We start from the raw sequence: 20,534 nt of genomic DNA on the forward strand, positions 1-20,534 counted from the left end.
TGCTAAACACAGCTGCAGATCTGGGTACTAAAAGGGAAAAACAGAAAAAATGTTCTGCAGGTGAAGTACTAGTGGACAATAACATACTGAACTGAACTATGATGGCTTTGCCTTTGCCTATTGTTTACCTTTGCCTCATAGGAGGGCAATGCAAGAGATCATTTGATAGTTGGCATTGCTATTCAGTCAGGTGTGGTGGGCTTCTTTTCCAGTTATCCTGCTACATCAGATGCAATTAGATTTAGATTTATGAAATCTTTTAGATTTCTGACACCCTCTTTATGCAATGGAGAAATCCTTTGAAGAGATACGCTACAAAAAAAGGTAAGCATGCTCTGAAGAAAACTGAGTGCTCTGTTTTGGGCAAAGGCTGTACTAAGAGATCTGTGTCCTGTCAATATGATAGTTAAGATGAGCTAATCACTAAAAAAAGACACCATCAAGTGATATTTTTATAGTTTTAAAAACAAAGTTTAATTGTTAAAAGTTTCAACGTCAAAATGCATCAACTATATAGTAAATGAAAAAGTCCTCTCTGTCACAGGTATTTGCTGATGATAATTGTTTTAGCACTTTTTCATGAATGCTTGTTATTGGCCTCAGATCTCTGAGAAAAACTTCCATAAAATATTTGCTTTGGAAATAAATATAAAAGCATACAAAAAGTGGAAAATCCTTGTTATCAGAAGTCTAAACATAGTAGGTGAAACAGTAGAGCTACTAACCTTGTGAACTTCTCTCTCTTTCCTCTCTCTGTCTACTAGTAGAGCTTTGGCTGAGACTGGCATTTATTAGGTCACATACTATTAAGCCACTTTTGTTTTCAACATTCATTTCAAGTCCAAGCTAAATTATTTTTTGAGATCTGTATGAAAATATTTCCAAGATTTCGCTGAAGAGTGCAGGATTTACATACATTACTAAGAGGGGAAATCCAGCCATACAAACAGTAGTTAGAATAAAATTTGCTACCTATTAGTTGTATTTAACTTAACAATTAATTCATAGGCATTGTTTGGAGGATAAGCCACCAATACCTGGATTGTATTGAGTGCAAGGAAGTTTAACTAGTGTTGTTTGTAATTTCACAGAGCGAAAAATTGAGTTCTTGCCAAAATCTTAATCTATTCAACATTAATTTATAGTTCTTCAGAAATTTAAATGCTGGCAAAAATCCAGTGGTTGCTGGTTAGCTAGGAAGTATCTTAAGAAGTGGCCAGACAAATGAACTATTTAACAGTTACCAGTATGACGAGTATGCTGCTACAAAACTGTACAATTTGGGGACATTTTCATGCAACAAAACCAGAAGAGCCTATCAAAACTCCCTCACCATATCACATCTTCCAGCATTTTGTTTACAGTTTTGATAACTTGAAGAGGTTTAAGCGTGTGGCCAGGCAGGAGGCTCCAGTAGCATATCGGATCTCTTTCAGTATGCCAACCCATTCCTTCTTCTCATCATCATACCTGCATTTAAAAAAATGTTAGAAAATAGCTTCTTTAAATTTGAGTTTGATGCTTCAGCACACATACATGAAAAGGAGGACAGTCCACCTATTGTAAAGGCTTGTAGCAACCATGTGCTGAAGGGTGCTGTGAAAGGCTGCTTTTGTCCTCTACTCCAGAACAGAAAGATGTTTTTGCATGCAAGTTATTCTTTTCCTGGTCCCTAAAGCTTGTTGTTGGCCTGTGTCATGCTTTAATTACCATCTAAAAACTTCCTCCTTAAGCATCCCTTCTGAATTTCTTCAGATTCTTGCATATAAAGTTGGAGGGTTCTCGTTCCTACTGACAACTGAAACTTCTGAATTTACACTAGCAACCAAGAGTCACAGCAGAGATATGATGTCTCATCACTGCTGCTGTGATTAGCTCAAAAAAATCTAGGAGACAGGGACTTGTGATTCTCTTGGAACAGTTACTCATTTGACTATCGACACATCAGTATGTACAGGCCTTTGTGTATATACATGCTTTTCTGCATCACAGTGTCACAAGAGAATGTTTTTATTGGCAAGGCTAAACCTGCCAAGAGATGGCAATTTACTCTTCTAAAGAAGCTGAAGATCGTGACTCGGACTGGTCAAATAATTAGTAGGTGGAAGTAGTCATTAGATCCAAGTCTCATGTTCATTTGTTACTTTCTGACAAACTTTTTTATCTGTCAACAAGTGCTTTAAAACTTGTGCTATGGATCATTTTCAGAGTTAAACAGAAAAATAGTGTAAGCCTCCAGTGTCTACAAACATCAGTTTTATATGAGGCTTTTGACCAGGAAAGAGTGACTAAAATTAAACTTACTTCCATATGTCAGTGACTTCACTAGGTGCAAATTCTTTAGATTCAAGTTGAATCATTGCAAAGCCTCCAATAGCATACAAAGCTCCACTTAAAGTGACTAAACTGATGGAACTTCTCTCTTGGGGAAATTCAGACATAATCTCCCATCTAAGGATGAAAAGAAAAAGTCAAGTTGAACACATGAGAAATATTGTAAACTAAATGCACTAAAATACTTGTCTGGGCAACAAATTCAGGTACCAAGACGATGGTTTAGTAAAAGAAAAAAATTCTGAGATTTATCAGCAGTAAGTTCCAGTGTCTGTATCCCCTCAGGGACTTCTGCAACTCTTAAGTGACACTACTACACTGTTATGACATCTCTTCACAGGGACTACTTCTTACAGATTCCCTGATTCTTCAGTAATATGCTTCATACGGACATATTGTTCCCCAGTTATTCTCATTTTTCCCTATAGCTTCCAAAACACATATTTATTTCAAGTGGCATTGGCATAATAATGTGAGTTTGTGCGGGTGCAGGAAAAATGTCTAGAGACAGGCTCTGTAAACTGCTGCTCTTGTTGCAAATGTCTCAGTGGGAATGTACGTACCTAAACAGCTTTGTGACTCTTACCTCAGAGTTCCTAAAACCCTAGATGATAAAACACTTGCTTAAAATAGCTTGAATATTGCACTCACTTATTGGTGGTCAGATCAAAAGCTTCAACAGATGCAGTAAGGCCTTCCTCAGTGACACCACCTGCAATGACAATCTTGCCCTTATGGATGGCTGTTCCAAACATCGAGCGAGGCACTTTCATTGGAGCCAGGTCTCTCCAGTCTCCTTTCTTGGGATTGTACACAAATAGTCTATTAGTGCATTTCCTGGGGAGGAAAAAGAAAACCAGTGATCATTTCTAATGAACTTTTGACTTGTTCTAATCGGGGTAGACTGTATGGGTTTATCTATACCGCCTCTCTCCTCTCCTGGAGATCCTTTCTTGTATCTAATCTGAGAATCCTTGCAATGTCTACAAAGCACTAATCACATCCATAGGACTAAATCACATGCTAAATGCAGTTTATATTACACCAGCAATTTCACTGTACCTTTGAGGAGAAAGACAACATCCTTTCCCAGCATACTGTATTCAGATGGATTTGTGGAGGAATATAGAGCAAAGGTTATGTAAAGGTAAGATTATGATGGTGTTTTGGCTGATACGACAAACTTTTATCTTAAATATCCCCTAAACAAACACTTAAAAATTACCACCACGTGTTCAGTGTGAGTGAAAACTTTTATTTTCCTAATGTTATACCCATTAAGGTATAACAGGTATCACAGGTCAGAAAATTGGAAAAACTGAGACAGTAATTCCAGGGCACCTAGGTATTTCTACCTGAAAGGAAAGAATACTTTCAGTGAAGGTCCTCATAGCTATGTATTACTAATTTGTCTGCAGTGTAAGTAAAATTTTCCTTGGAAGTAAGTATGGTTATTAAAATAACAAGTTGGATTACAATTTATATGTAATTTACCTTATCACAAAAAAATATATCCTACACACCATAATGTGTTCCCCTGTGCCAGACTCTTACCAACCTTAATCCAGAGATACAGAAAAGATGCAGGAAACACTCATTTCTGAGTGTGAGGACATATTGTCTGTTAAGGACCAAGAAAATAATGTTATTAATTGGCATGAAAAGATAGAAACTCACTTATCATCAGTTTTTCCACCAAGACAATATATCAGTCCATTGTTTGAGATAGTTGCATGGCCATATACTTTGATGGGTAGTTTTTTGATCTCACCCCATTTCATTGCCCTGGAACAAGAAGATCACCGTTAGTTGACAAAACCTAACAATGGGCCATCTACATGTCCTCAGTGGGCATAATTAAATTTGAAACATACACAGGGTCATAGCACAATACTGAATCTAACGACTCCTCAGTGCGAAGGTCCTTGCCTGCTATCACATAGATCTTGTTGTCTGACTCTCCCAGGCCGAAGAGACACCTGGCTGATGGCAGTGGAGGAAGGGCAACCCACTCACCAGCAATGCTATCCAGCTGAAAGAGCATCAGAACAGAAAGGATTAGGAAAGGCAAAGAGTAAAAATCCACACAATGAATATTGTTCCACAGAATTTATCTATTGGCACTCAGTACCTCTCAACAGCAAATCTCCTTGCTTGAACAACCCACCCTTCCTTCAGTGCAGCTAATGAATGATGTCTTCTACCCACCCATGTTTCATAGTGCTGAGATGTAGCAGAGTCAATGCCATAAAACTCTTTGTGTCTGCTCACCCTCACTGTTTCCTTGCCTCTTTATTAAGCTCTTCTTCCTTATATAAAGGTCCCTCACTCTTGGTTCCCTATCATGTAGGAAAGAACAAGTGGTTCTTCTTCCTGCCCAAGGGAGCAGACACGCCTGCACTTCCACACTTGTATGTTTACCTGGTTGTGCTCATCACTACAGTGAGATGCCAGACATGCTTACACAGTTGTTCTTACTGATCAGGAACCATCACATGGCAAATGGCACAGGTGTTTCTTTTGCAATCCCTAGAGCAACAGATATGTGTTTCATCACAAATACCCTCAAAAGTTTGTGAGGTCTCTGAAGACACAATGAATAAAAGACTTCACTCTTATGCAAAATAGGTAATCACTGCAGCTCTCTTGGCAATAATATTGATGTAATTTCTACTGCAGGACTCTCAGGGCTGTCTCAATTCACATTCAGTATGCTGAAAACACCTAAGGAAAAGCAGCAGCAGGAGGACAGAAGAAAAAAAAAAAAATTTTCCTAGAACTCTGGTGCTTATTTTTTATTTTGATCTGAGAATGTACAATTGAACCTGAATTATCTCTGATGTTCAAAATGAATTATTTTCTCACACCTACTGCATATAGATTTGCTTGACATTGGTACAGGAAGGGAGGGCAAGGTAAGAGTTTGTGTGGGTACAAAGGCATTTGACAGAAAGCAAAAGAAAGTTCAGTCAAAATAAAGTTCAGGGTTTAGCTTGGTGACGTTCTTCTTCCAGAAGTACATTCCACAGTCAAGGTTTCCTTGCTAAATGCATCTCCCAAACTTGACAGACCACCCCTGTTGGACAGAAAGTTTTATTTCAACAGTGAAATGTAGTTCCTGGGCATGGATCTCCCCAGTAGCTGGATCTGGGTGGGGTAATGAGAGGATGTGCCCCTCAGAGATCACAGCTCACTTAGTACTATCAGTCTTCACAATGACATGCAGACAGGGCATCAACTTGTCATGCATTTTCGAGCCAGTGGCAGCCTTGTTTCCTCCCAGGTTGCAAGCTACCAAATACAATGCTTCACTGGTGGGGAAAGGAAGATCAGCAAGTGAATACTGGTTTGGTACCACATTAATATTTTAGAGGAAACAACAGTCACATGGGTAATGCAGACAAGTATTTTAACTATAGGGAATAGCAGCAGCAAGCAAGCTTAAAGACGACAAGCAAACAAAATGATTTCAGGAAATGGATGTTGACATATAAAGTAGAATTCTGAAAACTTCATCAATTCTTAGTATTAGTCTTGAGGTTTAGTTTCTCAGAGGCCTCTTTCTAGTAGCCTGAGACTTACTTAGTTCTGGACTAAATACACATTACGACATCAACATGTTATTTCTATTGGAAGAATATTTCTGTAACCAGTCTTTCACTTCAGTGATTAGTGTTTTACACCTACATAAGGAAATGAAAGTGTTAATCCCTCCTCTACAAACTAAGACTTCCCTCTCAACAGATGTTACCAATGTCTGAAACCAAGTCTTTTCTTGTGTGTGAAATCAGTGAGCCATACTCCTATAAACAATATTTGCATTTTTAAATATCTGAAGGCCTAAAAATTCTATCACTGCTTATTACTGTGCTTTATTTCATATTGAAACAGGACTTAACTTTTACTCTTTCAGGCCAGTGTGTCTAAAGAGAGGACATGGCCAGCAGCATATTGCATAATTCATCACAAAATAGTTTAAATATACACCAAAGCACATAGCTAAAAACACAACAGATTTAGTTCATGGTATAAGCATGCCAAGCTCCATTTTTGCTAATCTTCCTGAAATATATTGTGGAGTTACAGTTAGTATTAATCAGCCTTATACAGATTTACAAAGATATAAAATTATACTCAGTTGAAACATGTAGTGTACTGACGCTGACAGTTTGCCGAGAAAAAAACCTTCTGCCTCTATTGTATGGCCCTTAGGCTTTCAAATGTAGATATGACAAGAAGGACTTCTGCAATTTTAGTGACAGAAATCACACTTACAATACACACATTACTGCTGTCATGAAAGTATTTCAGATGCAAAAGAAGACATCTCATTAGCTCTAAACCAGCTAAAGCACTCCCAACTTTCATCGAAGTTAACAGAAATACATGAAAAGTATTTTACAAAAATTATTAGACTTAGACATCTGTACCATGAAAAATTTGGGCCTTAATGAAAGCCAGTGCCTACACTGAATATATTAATCCTTTTAATATTTTCTGAGATCTCACCAGGGGTTAATCTTGAAAAAGAAGATGCAAGTCCCTCAAGTTTCATTTCCCTCTCTGAGACAAAAATAACTCTCTCTAGATACTTCTCTCCATCACCATACAAAGAGACTAGACAACCCACTTGCAGAGACTCAGAACACTTTTCAATAACCCTTATAAGCACCTATTATTATACCAACAATTATAAAGCTTGTACCTGGAAGAAGTATGACTGGAAAGGCTGATCCTTGTTCTCCTCTTCCACATACAGTCCTCCAACAACGTAGACCTGATTTTGTTTGGTGACTATACTGGAATGATTTCTGGGAATCTGTTCTGCGAGGGCTGCTAAGTAGCATTCATTTTCAAGAGGATCATAGGCTACTGCAGCAGTGTCATTAACCAGAAGAATCAGGTCTTTGACGAACATGCCATGCCTGGGAAGGTCATTTAGGTAGCCAGGCAATAAATCTTCATCTCCTACATCGCCATTCACCTCCCCTTTGGCTGACTTTTCTGTGCTTTTGCTAGAGTCAGGCAGTTTCCCAGCAAAAGCATCCTTAATAATCTTTACTTTTTTCTGAAGGTCAGAGTTGCTTTTAATTATATCATCCTTCTCAACCTGTTCTTTGAAATATTTTTCTGGCATAAGACGAAAACGTATGCAGTCAAAAATTTCCCCCAGGCTCTTTACTCTGTTCTCCTTGTCTGTTCGGACCCATCTCATTACTGCTTCGAATACCAGTTCTTCCTTCTCTACATTTAAACTGTCAGGTGAAATAACTGAGATAAGTTCATGCGGGGCAAGCTGCATGAAGTCCTCTTCTTTGCAGATCTGCACAAAATGATCTGAAACAAAATCACGGGCAGAAAATGCAAGTCTTGGGCAATCAAGCAGGACACCTAATCGAAGGATGGCCAGACAGTTACCAACAGCAAGCCTCTTCTGAAGATAGGAGACGCACACAGTGAATACAGAAGGGATCTGAAAGCGGCTGGCCAAAGCAAAAATATCTTGCACGTTAGAATCATTGAGATCAATACTTGCTGAATAAAGGTATTTGACAATCATATCCAGGATGTTGGGGTCAACATTATCTAGAACTACCTCCTTCTTTTTCTCTTCATTTTGCTCAGATAAGAAATACTCACGAAAATAAGGGCTACATGCCGACAGAATCAATCTGTGGCAAGGCAGGCTTCTGTCACCAGCTTTTAGAGAGCAATCTACAAACTTTTTCTCTTCAAGGAGTTCCTTGAGGCCATCCTGAAGGAGGGTGGATTGGTAAAGTCTGAGCTCTTCAGTGAGTTCCCTTTGGGAATCCATTTCGCAAACACTTGGGAAAGGGGAGGGAGTAGAAACCTTTAGCTGTTGTCTGCCCAAAGGTTTGTCTGTAAAAAAGACAGACCAATGTGCTTTTTGCCCTGTGTGAAGCCTCTGCAACTTAATCTCGCTAGCTAAATATAGGTACATACTCTTACAGGTCGGAATTTGGAAAAACAGAGCTGCTCTTGCAGCTGTCAAAGACTGAAAGAAGCAACTGTTGCTCTTAGTCACTATGGTCATGTTTTGCCATCATTCTCCACATTGAATCAGTAAGATTACATGCAATGTAATAAATTGACATGAGTAAGGACAGCAGAATCTGACCCTCAGTGAGACAGCTATGAGCAAGATTTCACAGATACATGTTACTAAATATTCTGAAATAGAAATATTATTGATCAAGTTGTCATTTGTAGCTACTGTTCACTTTTTCATTGCTTAATACATTCATTGCTGCAGTCATAAAGATACTAAAAAACTCCAGAAATTTGCATCAATTTCCTTTGTTCCAAGATTATTTTTATACGTAACTATATCACATACACAATTTCTTCAGATATTAAGACCTTGAAATTTTGGGCTGCTTCTTAATATCCATTTTGTTATAAACCAAACTATGCTGTTTAGACGTAAAATATATGTTATTTCAGGTAAAGTTTTGCTTTACAAAATAATTCAAATTGAAGTCTCCACTCATATGGTAAAAAGTTCTTTGAATGTAATGGAAACAGGATCAAAATACAACTACTTGAATGCAAGATCTACAACAATATATAGTATTATCAAAGTTTATTGAAATAACGACTGCTTTTCAATATAGGTAGTATTTCATTAAAACATATACCTTGAAAGGTTTTCTACAAACACCAGTATTACATTCACACCACAGTTACTTTAACAGTCAGCTGCTGAAATAACAGCTGAGAGGAGAGCTCATTTGACTTTTTCCATTTATAGAAAACAGCACAGAGGTTTTATCTCACTAGAAAACGTAACAGCTGTGTCTTCCTTTAAACAATAAATGACTCATTCCTCTATAACACATAACATCATAAAAGGTCTAATGACTTACACACAGAAGCTATTTGCATGTGCATTTTTTTCTAGATCATTGCTTAAAAAAGTGCTCTAGCAAAAACAAACGAACAAACAACAACTGTATGAGCATATCTGGATTATAATTAAATACTTGGAATGATAAGTGCTGAATATTTAGCAAAATTATGAGACATGAAAGCTATTATTTGGAACAGAACTGCTTTTTCTTAAAGCTATCAATAACACAGCCAATATGCCTACGTACAAAATGTTTCTGTGTTGCAAATCATTAAACAAGTTATGGAAATTTAATTCAAACATAATCATTATGGGAAAGTACATCACTCTGTATAAATACATGAATACTTGATATTGAGCGTCAAACTGCATACCTCACACTGCCCTGTCTCAAACAGTGGTCTCCATGTGCAGAAAAAGAGGAGGCTTCCTTTTCTGACATAGTGCTATGTAAAATGGCAATCAGTGCCTGGTCCTGGCAGCCAAAGCGCAATACCATAAACACAGGAGCCATGAAGTTGTATAAAATGGGGTCTGAAACACCACGGCCAACTCTCGTGTTGTCAGGGGAGGGAGAAAAAGGACAATCTTGAAAACAGCGGAGGTTACAAGTGTGTCAAATGGCACTGCCATGCCGTTGTGCAGAGGGACTCCAAGGTGCTCCCAGTCTGACAGGCAGAGGGAATTCACAGGTCCTTACAGCCGTGACCGAGGGGGGCCTGCAGGGGGCAGCGCTTCCCCCAGCAGCTGCACCCCGCCCTGCCTGCCTTACAGAGTGGCTGTCCTCCCACTGCTTAGAGGCAGCAGAAGAAATGCAAAGCCTTTAAGCATACAAGGTTTTGGAATAATCTTTCTTTTATGACATAGCCTGGGGCTTATTATATAATATTTGCCTGCTCTTTAGCTTTGGCATGTTCTTTCTCTGCTATTCCGATATTTCTAAATTATCTTCTGCAGATCTAAATCCAGCAAGAACCAAGAGTTTCTCCTTGCTTAGGAAACAAACGTGCCAATCTAAATCAGGTCATTACTTCCCAGAGTCCCTGGAGTGTGAATCCGTCCTTTAGCTTCTCTATTGCAAGTCCCAGTTCTTCTGAAAAAACAGGCTCCCGATCGTGTTGCTTTTTTGAATGCATGAGATACGAGAGAAAATAAAGCAGAAAGCACTTTTTAATTTCATTATCCCATTTTAACAACCTGAATGTGATAGTATGAAAAAAATCTCCTTACCTTGTTTTCATCAGCAAAGTAAGCCTGCAAAGGAAAACAAAAAAGAACCTTGAAAAAAGAAGTCTAAAATTCACATCTGCTCATAATTCCTTGGGGTCAAAACTGTATTGGGTAGGTCTTCCACAACAATCCAGTCTATAAGGGTTTTACTTCTATGTTAAAATAATTTACAAAAGAGTTCTAACAGGAGTTTCTGCTTTGGATTACAGATTACATACCACTGGATTATGGTATTTTTCATTAAATACCAATCTTAGAATTTTCCATCATAATAAAGATTTTTTAAATGGTAACATTTTCATATTACATTTGTTACACCGACAAACACTTTACAGGGAATGTTAGTATGAAGACAAACCGACAGCATCCTGATATTTTTTTGCCTTATGTGCAGCAGCATTTACTATTCAACATCAAAAACTTGCTTAAAATGTATAATATAAAAATTCAGTTAACATCATATTCAGTCTAAGAAATGAACATGGAGTAATAGAACACCTCAACAAGTAAGAGACGTGGGAAGAGATATCATCTTTCCCATTCTGTGTGTGCGGTAATGAAGGCTCAAACTCATCAGATATCAGAAAATATTCACAGCTCTGGAAATCTCTGGACCAGCAGATTCTAGATCTTATTTACCAAAAAGAGCCCAATCTTGCTTCAGCTGCCAGTGTGGACTGGTGAGAGGCAGCAAAGAAAGCGCTTTCCTGCAGTGTCAAGTGCTGTGGAATACTGGTGTGTAGCCACTCCCTCCTGGGCAACCTCTGTCTCTTACAGCAACCTTCTAACCATATTCAGCTTCCAGTTTTAGTTTGAGAATATAAAAAGCTCAGTTATTTAATTCAGGTGAAAAAGGCACCAACAGAGCAAACAGATCTCCATTTAAGGAAAAGGTATGTCTTCAAATATGCTGCAGATTGAATAAAAATGTGCAAAAATGAAAAGAAAAACGGCAAAATGCTAGGAAAGAGGGAAAGGAGAAAACAAGAGTTTATCTGTGTTAGTAAAAGACTGCAAAATTAAAAGGAGTGGAAATAACACTGGTGTTAGCCCTGCTAATTTACCAAATTTCAGAGACTGGTAAGAAAATATGTCAATTGTCAATGCACCATGGCTAACATTTGAAAACATGTGCCATCTACCCTTGCAGTGAATAATGGAGCCAGGTGTTACTGAGCTGCACGCTAAGTTTGGAAATTCGTGGAAAGAGGGTCATCAAGCAACCTAAGGCATTTTAAAGTAAGCTTTCCTGAAATACTGGGAGACATAGTAATACAAAATTATTGCTGCCTTTCTAAAAAACTTTCAAGTTTGAATCTTAGATAAACGTTGAGCATATAGATCTCACCATCTATTTGTCTGTTCCAAGAGAAGGAAGACTTGCTTTAATATATTATATCTGATTATATTATACTGCTGATTTTCAAGCTATTCCTAATTTTAATGTATTGAGAAATTACATGCCACTATTATTCTAAATATCTACTACTATTCATTTTGAATAATAGTTTGCTCTTAAATTAAAAATTCATACACAGAATAAATTCCTGTAATAATCAGGATGTTTAATAAAAGGCATGTAGATGTGTTTTAAATATAGAAAGTACAGTTGCAGCTTATCTTTAATAGAGGATTACAGCTGTATGTTGCTTAAATCTGAACAATCAAACAAGAATGATTCTATTTTTCTGGTTTTTGTGGAGCCACTTACCACAAAAGCATCTGTATGTTCATCAGATTCTATTTCCACATCATCTGGAACCTGCTCCACTGTTAGGTCTTCAAGGGGTTGAGGCTGTAAATTAAAACACTCTAGTAAGTAAATTCACATATCTAATATGTTTAATATATTTTTATTACTGCTAACAGTATTGTATCTAATTTAAAATAAATGAATGGAGTACCTTTTCTTCCATTTCATAATCCACTCCAAATATAGGATTAGCTGAATAAACTTTGTGAAGTGAATTAATCTCTTTCACTGCCTCCTGTAGTTTCTCTACAGGGTCTATTTTAAAACCAAGTACATATCCTCCACTCTATATAACAGAAAAAAGACAACATCTGTTTATTAGTCTTATTTTTAAACAGTTTTTTTCTCCTTGATAGTGATTTCCAGTTTAATGATAGCAATTTTCAGCTTGCTGAGAAAACATTATCTTTGATATTATCTTTTTTCATTCTGCCACTTGAATCATGGGTGAAATAAAAACAATGACAATGCTTCTCTATGAGGTAGATAAGCTTTTAACTGTTAGCCCATTATATACACGGGGAACAAACTCCTTTTACAAAAAACCACAAGCAAACAAGAGCAGGATAAATTCAGAAGTGATATTAACAATTGATTCCCAGCAAATGTTTAGTCTGTTAGGTCTTGATGTTGTTACTAAAGCAGCTTTCAGATACACAGAAATAATGAAGATTTAAAAGAGTGGTCTTAATTAAGTACAGATCCCAAAGATAATTAGTTAGATCCCAAAGATAATCTGTCAGAAGACAGCGTATTTGACAGTTATAAGCTAGTCATGCTGGCCTATTGTTGCTTTGCTTAGAGAAACTGTAACTCCCAATAGCCATATTGACCCTAACATACACTTGAAGAAGTGCAAAGAGAATTTTTTTAAAGTTTTCAAAAGGCCACACAGAAGGAATGCTCTTATGTACCTTAAAAGTATACCCATAACATTTCAAAATTAGAGAAATATTGTATATAAAAATGTAATCAATATAAAAAGGCTACTAAAGCTTCTTACCTGCTGAGAACTCTCTATCACAAGTGCCAAACCAAACTTGGAGTCTCTCATTTTTATTGAACGCTAATGATGAAGAGGTATAACACTGTTAAAAATTTTGTAAGTACTGGATGAAAATCTCTTTGTTGCAGTTTGGTTTTTTACACTGTAATAATTACAGTTACTGGCTCTGGAAGCTTGGCTACCAGCATTCCCTCCCATTTACCATTACAAATCGGAACCCCTGAAAACTCAAGAAAAAGTGTTTTATTAGAAGTGGTAACAGTAAATTTCTGAACATCAGGTTCACAGATCATTATTCCCAGTGTATGTAGGTGGCATGAAGCATCAGAATAAATACTTAAAAAATTTGAAATACAAGCCATTTTCAACACCTGTACCTGTCCATGAAATTCCCCAACTAATCTGGACAGAAAAGAAAATGTACCCTGCGGTTGATGCTGGTAAGGCTAAATTCCTCCCTGAATGTGGGATACGAAATAAAATTTTGGTGAGCTGGGAGTTTTAACTAAAGACCTGAGCATATGCTGTTTAATTTTGAAAATGGTGGTTGTAAGATACTTACAATTTGTAGATATGGTATGCTGACATTAAAGCTGTCGTTCATATTTGCATGCCAAACTATTCTCACATTAGTAATAAAAAATGTTCCCAAATTTCCCTATTAAAGAAAAGGCATGTTAGCATTGCTTTTAAGTACAGAGTTTTTTTTCCCAAATGTGATGATTATTGCTATCCATTTACACATAAGCAAGGTACAGCTTCATATTTAATTCACTAAAAGCCTGATTCTTCCCTACCAAACCCAGTCGAAATGTTTCTATTGATTGCAAGGAAGCAGGATCCAATCTTTAAAGGCTACAGAACCTGAGTAATGAAAATAGCTGGGAGTTCCTACTACTGCAGCAAGGCTGGATCAAGTCACAGCCCAGCCAACCTCATGGGAATACATGAAGCCATCTGAGAGCGTTATTAACTGTACAGATCTGGAACTGGCATAAAGTGTAAGTATAATGGCATGTGGGTTAAACTTAGGTAATTGAGGAGATGTGTGCCAAGGGATGTAGAGGAAAGAACTTTTTAGCTTGTGAGGGTGGATCATATTTCTATTCTGGACTAAAATTGCACAGACAGAAATATCAGCTCCTGTTTTGTTTCACTGCTCCGGGATATGCTTGCAACTAATGCCCTGTAAAATAATAAATGTTTTCTATTTTTATCTTAAAGTCTTTTATCTTTTCTTGTTTTAAGACACAGATTCCTTTCCAATATTTTCGATTTCCACTAAACAAAAGACAATATAATCTTAATACTGTTTAGTCAAAGCTGTATGTAAACATACAAACATTCAGCAGAGCACTTCAGAAAGGTGATTTTCCTTCAGAATCATACAAAGCTTTAGACTCATAAATATATCTTTTTAACAGAAACTGTATATTTAGTTCCTTGCATATTAGCCAGGTCATGTAGACTTCAGGTTGCAAAAGGAGATTTTGTTGTAGTGAGTAGCAAATGGCATCAGTTTCTCTGCATGCATCAGCTGATGAACAGCACTAAGGGTAATCCCTTGGAGGTTACAAAACTATGTTAGTACAATTGCTACATGGAAGCTGAAACATTTTAACTTTTCTGTAGTCAATGCACTCTGATTCTTCACTATACCTGGTCACTTGATAAATTCCAAACTCCATTGACTTTATCATATATTTGTTCCTGTGGTAACAATCTCAGTTGCTTGTTTTGAATCAATGCACTTCTCAGCTTCAGATCACGATACATTTTGGAAGTTTCATAAGCTCTGCAAAAAATAAAAGATACACACTAGTTCATACATAGTTCAGTTTTTCTATTATCTTTACTTTTTGTTTTAATGCAGATACGAAATGTATATTTTCAGCTTTTCTTATCACCACATTGCCCAAAAGTGAGAGTACTACCAAAACTTTTTCAACATACTAAATTATATTCTAGTTTTCCTTAATGAAATTATCTTTAAACTTAAAAGGGGTTTTTAACAACTTTTTGATCTCTTGTATTGTTCATGTCTATACTATTTCTTCCTTTTCCTTAAGACAGCCATCACCCAGCCTCTGTTGCAAAGCCTAAGTTTCCTGGGTCCCATGCTATACATAGCATGGACATTAACAATCCTTTATTTCTCAGTGCCAGTTAAGTCACAAACATCCAGTATATATGTCAGTATTCCATAGCTCTTAGACACCTATGGTAATGTATTATGCACACATTCATTCAGATGACTTGTCCTTAGGTGGGAAGCATACACTGTTTTATAGTTGACTAAGAGTTCTGACCAGGATTTAACTCTTCATTTCCTTTACATGGTCTGAAATTACAGGGAATTATTACTGACAGAAATCGTATCTTGAAAATGCACACTGAAATTAGCTCCTCTGTGCTTTTATTTGTTCAGATAGTTTATACACACAAGGTGTATGAATTGTGTTCAATAACTAGTATAAATACAGATTAGTTGTCATTATGTGCAGTTGTCTACTAAAATTTGTGATCATTCTCCCCTCTCCTTCCAGACATTGTTCTCTTTTGGGAAAGTTTTCTGAATGTTGAATATGGACAGTCATATACTGTGTCTATCAGCAGTTGTAACCCCCCATATTTGAGTCATTGATCAAACACTGTTTTAAGTACACTACCTGTGCACAGCAATAACTGAAGTGAAGAGTCTGGGACTTCCAGGAACAACATTGGTAAATATGAACTCAAACCGAGTATTGTTACATTTAGTCAATATATACAGAGCTTCTGTCTGCCCTCGTAATTTCTGTAAGGGAAAAATGAAATTTTACATTTTGTCAGTATAGTAGCTTGATTGTACAAATAATAAATATTCTTCAGATATTGTCTAAGTTATTGTTTTAAATAGAGCATATGGAGGTGTAATCCTGATTCTACCACTGATCTACTGCTGTCTTCAACTGAACTTATTTTTCTTTTCGATAAACTAGCAGTTCCACCAACAGTAAAACTAATGAAGCCTGCCTGCTATACATTTGCAATATCATGACTGAACCAGTATTTTTGGTTTTGTTATCATGTGGTTGCCCAGGAAATCTACAGCATCTTCCTGCTAGTTCTTTGCAGCAAGTCAAACAAATAGCTTCACAGTTGCATGTAATTCCATTCAAGCTATGTATTTGAGAGCTCTACACTTTTAAGATTAAACTTTTGTTACTATTCTATTACTGATCTTGCAAGTAAACTTTCAGATTATTGTTGATATAGTGCAGTAAGTATAAACAACTAATTACAACTTATTTTATTATTTTTAAAAGTATTTTTTGGAACTTACTGAGTTGGCAGTTCTTGTAGTTATATTTATAACACAGTTGTAACCGACAGCTTAAAAGTCAGGGGAGAAAAAAAACATTGTTTTGAAAACAAGAAAAATAAGAGTCAAAATTACTAAGGACATTACTGAATTTTATAGCACAGCTTTGGATGCTATTTGTGAGAATTACACCTTGTGGTTAATCCTCTGGGTTCTTATCACAACACTGAAGACTAATTTAAGCTGGAAAGGATCTTGGGAGGTGGTTTGGTCAAGTGCTGTTCTCAAACCTGGACCAACCCTGTCTGTCTGCTCAGTGTACAGTCCAATCCAATAAATATTTCCACAGAAGGGGATTCCCCACTGAGTACTGGAAATAACTGGGGTACAAAGTAACTGCATCCTGCCCCTGTTTCAGCACATTAAATTAAATACGAGCAGACCGCTAGCTACTCATACAGTTAAAGTGAGACACTTATCCAGAGTTTACAACACTAAAATTGGAAAGGCAGGTACTTGTGGAGAGTAAATAGAAAAATGCAGAAGGCGAATAAACAGGTGGCAACAAGAGGTACAATTAAAGCAATGTATGATGAAGCTGAAACTTCTGTTTCTTTCTAAAAAATCAAATGAATCCCACATCAGCCAAATGAAAAATACGTCTGAAGAACTCTTCAGCTTATTTTCCAAGACATTAACATCGAATATTGAATATTACTATTTTTCTATGAATTATCACCTCAGTTCCTATATTATAAATAGATTCATTAGTAACAGAGCAACACAATTATACTTCAGTATTCTGTACTGAAATCAATACTTTGTGAAGGAATAGCATGCCACCACAAAAGAAAACAAAAGGTAATACTTACAGAGATTGACTCTGGGCAACGACAGTGAGCGCCAAATGATCCGCAAATTTGTCACAAGCAGTCGGCCTGGAGATAAAGAGTATAGATATTTTAAATCTAAATAAATTCCATTAATTGGAATGTTCTGTTCTGTTACATATATTTACCTTTAGTTTTGAAACAACAGAATATTCCTTCCCCTTGACAGGAAAAAGACAAAAAGCACAGGACACCCCACCAGAAAAATCACTAGACCACTAAACACATTTTTTTCTTAAATGCTGGGAAAGAAAATCCAACAAGGAACAAATGAAACAACCTCTAATATATACCAGCATTCCTCAAAATCAAACCAAGAACAATTATTGATTTCAATCCAGATGCTTATAGTAAAAATGTAGACACAATCAGTGCAGAACTGCTCTGGGGAGAAGGGGAAGGCAGTGAGTTAACTATCACAGCTGTCTTCATGAATAACCTCACCCCTTTGTCATATGCAAATTTATTCCATTCTGTACCCTGTAGAGCAGCACATCCAAGCCCCAGAAGGGTCATCTCAGCATGCTGGCAGCTTTAGCCCCTGCCACTACATATTCCTTACTAATTCAGTTAAAAACAGCCTGGGAAAAATTGAGCATTAAAGAGGATTACGGCAGAACAGCATCACACTGTTTATAAATGGATTATTCTTGCAAGGCTTTCAATTCTAAACAAATTCTGAGACAAGAATCACTTTCCTACAACTTTAGGAGATCCTGTCTGAAAACACTCTGAGGCAGATCTATGAAACAAGCAGGATCTCTTCTGTGCAACAGAGCACTGATACTGAGTTCAATGGAAACCTGACCAGGCTTTCATGAACCTATACAGGTTAAATAGTAGAAAATTTACAATTTCCCTGAGTATGCAGTTACCTCTGTCTCCATTGTTTCCTTTGGTATCTTCAACAGACTCTAAGCAGTCTATAAGGACCTCTCCAGGTCTCATTTTCATTTGTCTAAAAAAAAAAAGGAAAAATAATCTGATTTATCTTGCAAAAATAAGGCCATTTCTATTTCCCTACTTCACTTTCCTCTGTTTTCTGCTCAGTACGTCATGCAGTGAAAAATCCACATATGCATCCATACATACAGATCAACTTTACATACCTGAAATTAGCACTACATCTCAGAGATTAAAAATATTAATATCATTATCATTAAATCATAACAATAAATAAATATGTAGCAAGTGTGGCCAAGAAAACTATACTCCAAAATAAGGAGAAAGTGTGTGGAAATTGGAGGGAAAAGAAAAAAACCACTTGCATTCACATAATTTTTAGAGGATAGAATTTATTGCCTCTTGTACTTTCAGGTCACAAGGAGTGGAAGTAGGCTCAGGAAAGAAGAAATGCCAGCAAAAGAAATATCTTATGTATAAGGACATATGAAACGCTCAGCTAAATTTTCCACAAAGGGTGTGGTTTGCTCTTTGGTTTGGTTTTTTGTGAGGTCTTCTATTTATTTGTTTATATTATTATTTTGCTTCATTTAACTGTTCTAACCGCTTAATTACATAACAACAAATGTAGTATGAATTTTTGCTGTATTTTAATCGTATTGTCAAAAGCAGCCAAAGCTCTTCATGCATGGCATGACAGAAACAAAATGTATTATAAAGACAGAGTTTCGTGAAATACTGCACAGCCACCGCCCTGTTCCCTGAGGAGGATGCTAACTCCACGGCAGGGACGCCAAGTCCTGGTAACCATGAGTGCCACCGTCCCCGCAGCCACACGCCTTCAGTTTGGCTATACTTCTCAGTGCACGAAAAGCTGAGCTGGAAAAAATATATACCCTTCCCTCACTCTTCCAGTGTCCAACCTTTTATTTTGTTTTCTTTTTATAGATTGGAAACGGTGAGTGGGCCCCACCCATCAAGCCGTGCCCGCCCTCTCGCGCCCCGCTCCGCCAGGTGAACTCGCTCTTCCCCCGCCGCCACACCGGGGCGCTCCCGGCATGCACCGCGCCGATAATGGCGGTCGGCCTCCACCTGCAGAGGGAGAGTTCAGCCCGCAGCCTGTCGGCGCCGGGCGGGCCCGAGAGCGCCGCTGTGAGGGCAGGGCCGGGACACGGACACTCACTGCGGGGAGATGTCGAAGCGGACATCCCGGTCCTCCCACAGCACGTCCAGTACCCCGCTCATAGCCGCCACCCGCCACGACGAGTCCGCGCGCCGCCCTGGCAACGGGCTGTGGGAGGGGGGGCGGTCTCGCGCTCCCGCGGCGGCCGGGATTGGCTGCGGTGCTGCACGTGGGGAGCGCGCGCGCACTCCCGCCCGCCCTGGCTCCTCCCCCGGCTCATCTGAGGCGCTGAAACCCAAAACCTGCGAGAGGCTCGCGTTCTCGCTAATGCAGCCTTCAGCCCTGGCGATTTCCGGGGTGGGTGTTTGTTTGGTGGTTTTGGGTTTATTTTAAAATAGATGGGATGTGTCATTTTTAATTTGAAATTACTTGAAAACTGTATCCAAATTTTAATTGCAGTGCCGTACCACTTTCAAATTTAAAAAATAATACTCCGAAAAAGAATCCTAAGAAGAAACTTGTCCTTTGATAGTTCTTTCCCTAAAGCTTGTCCCTGGGTTGGAGAGGACCCCGTTGCACCCATCTGGAAACTGACACAAACTGTACGAAATCAGAAAGCAGCAGGTGGGAAGTGCCTCGTCCTCTCTGGACGTGTCAGGAGAGGGGCCGAGGGTTCTGCAAGCAGAAAGGGTGGAGGGTGTTTTGGTTGAGGCCAAACTCTGTTTTTTGTTGATGTGCTTGATGTTACCATTTGCTCAGGAAAAAAACCCAAACCGCCCAAATCCAACCAAAAATGACCATCGAGTTTCATGTACAGGAGTGGGTAATCTGAGATGTTTGGCCTTGTTAAGGGCTGTGGCAGAAATCCAGTTACATTATCTGAAACATATGACGCAGTAAGTGTGATTTAGCTGTGAGGTAAGTTTTTAGTCCAGTAAAGGTACCATTATCCATTTTCTGTCCTGGCAGTAAAACCAGAAATGTTTTATTAGAAACAAGCTTTAAGGTATATTATAGAAAATGCAACATATACAGGCAGACATAAACGTAAAAAGCAGTATCACAGTGGCAGACAGTGTTTAATGTTTTGAACGTAAGTTTAAATAGTTAACTAAGGAAG

The 20,534-nt window shown here is 37.9% G+C and overlaps 2 protein-coding genes across 2 annotated transcripts; both read right to left on the reverse strand.

The window, feature by feature from the left end:
* Positions 1 to 444: 444 nt before the first annotated feature.
* On the reverse strand, positions 445 to 8,821 carry KLHL41 (kelch like family member 41). The gene is made up of 6 exons (XM_048309177.1): positions 7,040 to 8,821; positions 4,209 to 4,366; positions 4,012 to 4,119; positions 2,986 to 3,171; positions 2,305 to 2,451; positions 445 to 1,470 (listed from the first exon to the last, which is right to left on the reverse strand). Exons 1-6 carry the CDS (start codon positions 8,387 to 8,389, stop codon positions 1,359 to 1,361), a joined length of 2,061 nt encoding a protein of 686 aa, XP_048165134.1. The 5' UTR covers positions 8,390 to 8,821; the 3' UTR covers positions 445 to 1,358.
* Positions 8,822 to 8,921: 100 nt separating this feature from the next.
* On the reverse strand, positions 8,922 to 19,600 carry BBS5 (Bardet-Biedl syndrome 5). Its single transcript, XM_048309178.1, has 12 exons — positions 19,475 to 19,600; positions 18,264 to 18,346; positions 17,371 to 17,436; positions 16,520 to 16,569; positions 15,864 to 15,991; positions 14,854 to 14,989; positions 13,757 to 13,852; positions 13,192 to 13,254; positions 12,340 to 12,474; positions 12,147 to 12,230; positions 10,436 to 10,459; positions 8,922 to 10,326 (listed from the first exon to the last, which is right to left on the reverse strand). The coding sequence occupies exons 1-12, from the start codon at positions 19,534 to 19,536 to the stop codon at positions 10,225 to 10,227; spliced, it is 1,029 nt and encodes a 342-aa protein (XP_048165135.1). The 5' UTR covers positions 19,537 to 19,600; the 3' UTR covers positions 8,922 to 10,224.
* Between the last annotated feature and the right edge of the window lie 934 nt (positions 19,601 to 20,534).

Source organism: Corvus hawaiiensis, chromosome 7 (assembly GCF_020740725.1).
Source record: "Corvus hawaiiensis isolate bCorHaw1 chromosome 7, bCorHaw1.pri.cur, whole genome shotgun sequence".
NCBI classification, from domain to species: Eukaryota; Metazoa; Chordata; class Aves; order Passeriformes; family Corvidae; genus Corvus; species Corvus hawaiiensis.

Excerpts from the sequence above, each read along its gene's own strand:
- KLHL41 (XM_048309177.1), bottom strand. The coding sequence starts at position 8,389 with ATGACCATAGTGACTAAGAGCAACAGTTGCTTCTTTCAGTCTTTGACA. Across the intron at positions 4,120-4,208 it reads GTATTGTGCTATGACCCTGT|GGCAATGAAATGGGGTGAGA; the intron begins GTATGTTTCAAA and ends TTCTTGTTCCAG. Across the intron at positions 1,471-2,304 it reads GAAGTCACTGACATATGGAA|GTATGATGATGAGAAGAAGG; the intron begins GTAAGTTTAATT and ends TTTTAAATGCAG.
- BBS5 (XM_048309178.1), bottom strand. The coding sequence starts at position 19,536 with ATGAGCGGGGTACTGGACGTGCTGTGGGAGGACCGGGATGTCCGCTTC. Across the intron at positions 13,255-13,756 it reads GCATACCATATCTACAAATT|CGTTCAATAAAAATGAGAGA; the intron begins GTAAGTATCTTA and ends CTTCATCATTAG. Across the intron at positions 10,327-10,435 it reads ACTTTGCTGATGAAAACAAG|CAACACGATCGGGAGCCTGT; the intron begins GTAAGGAGATTT and ends CATTCAAAAAAG.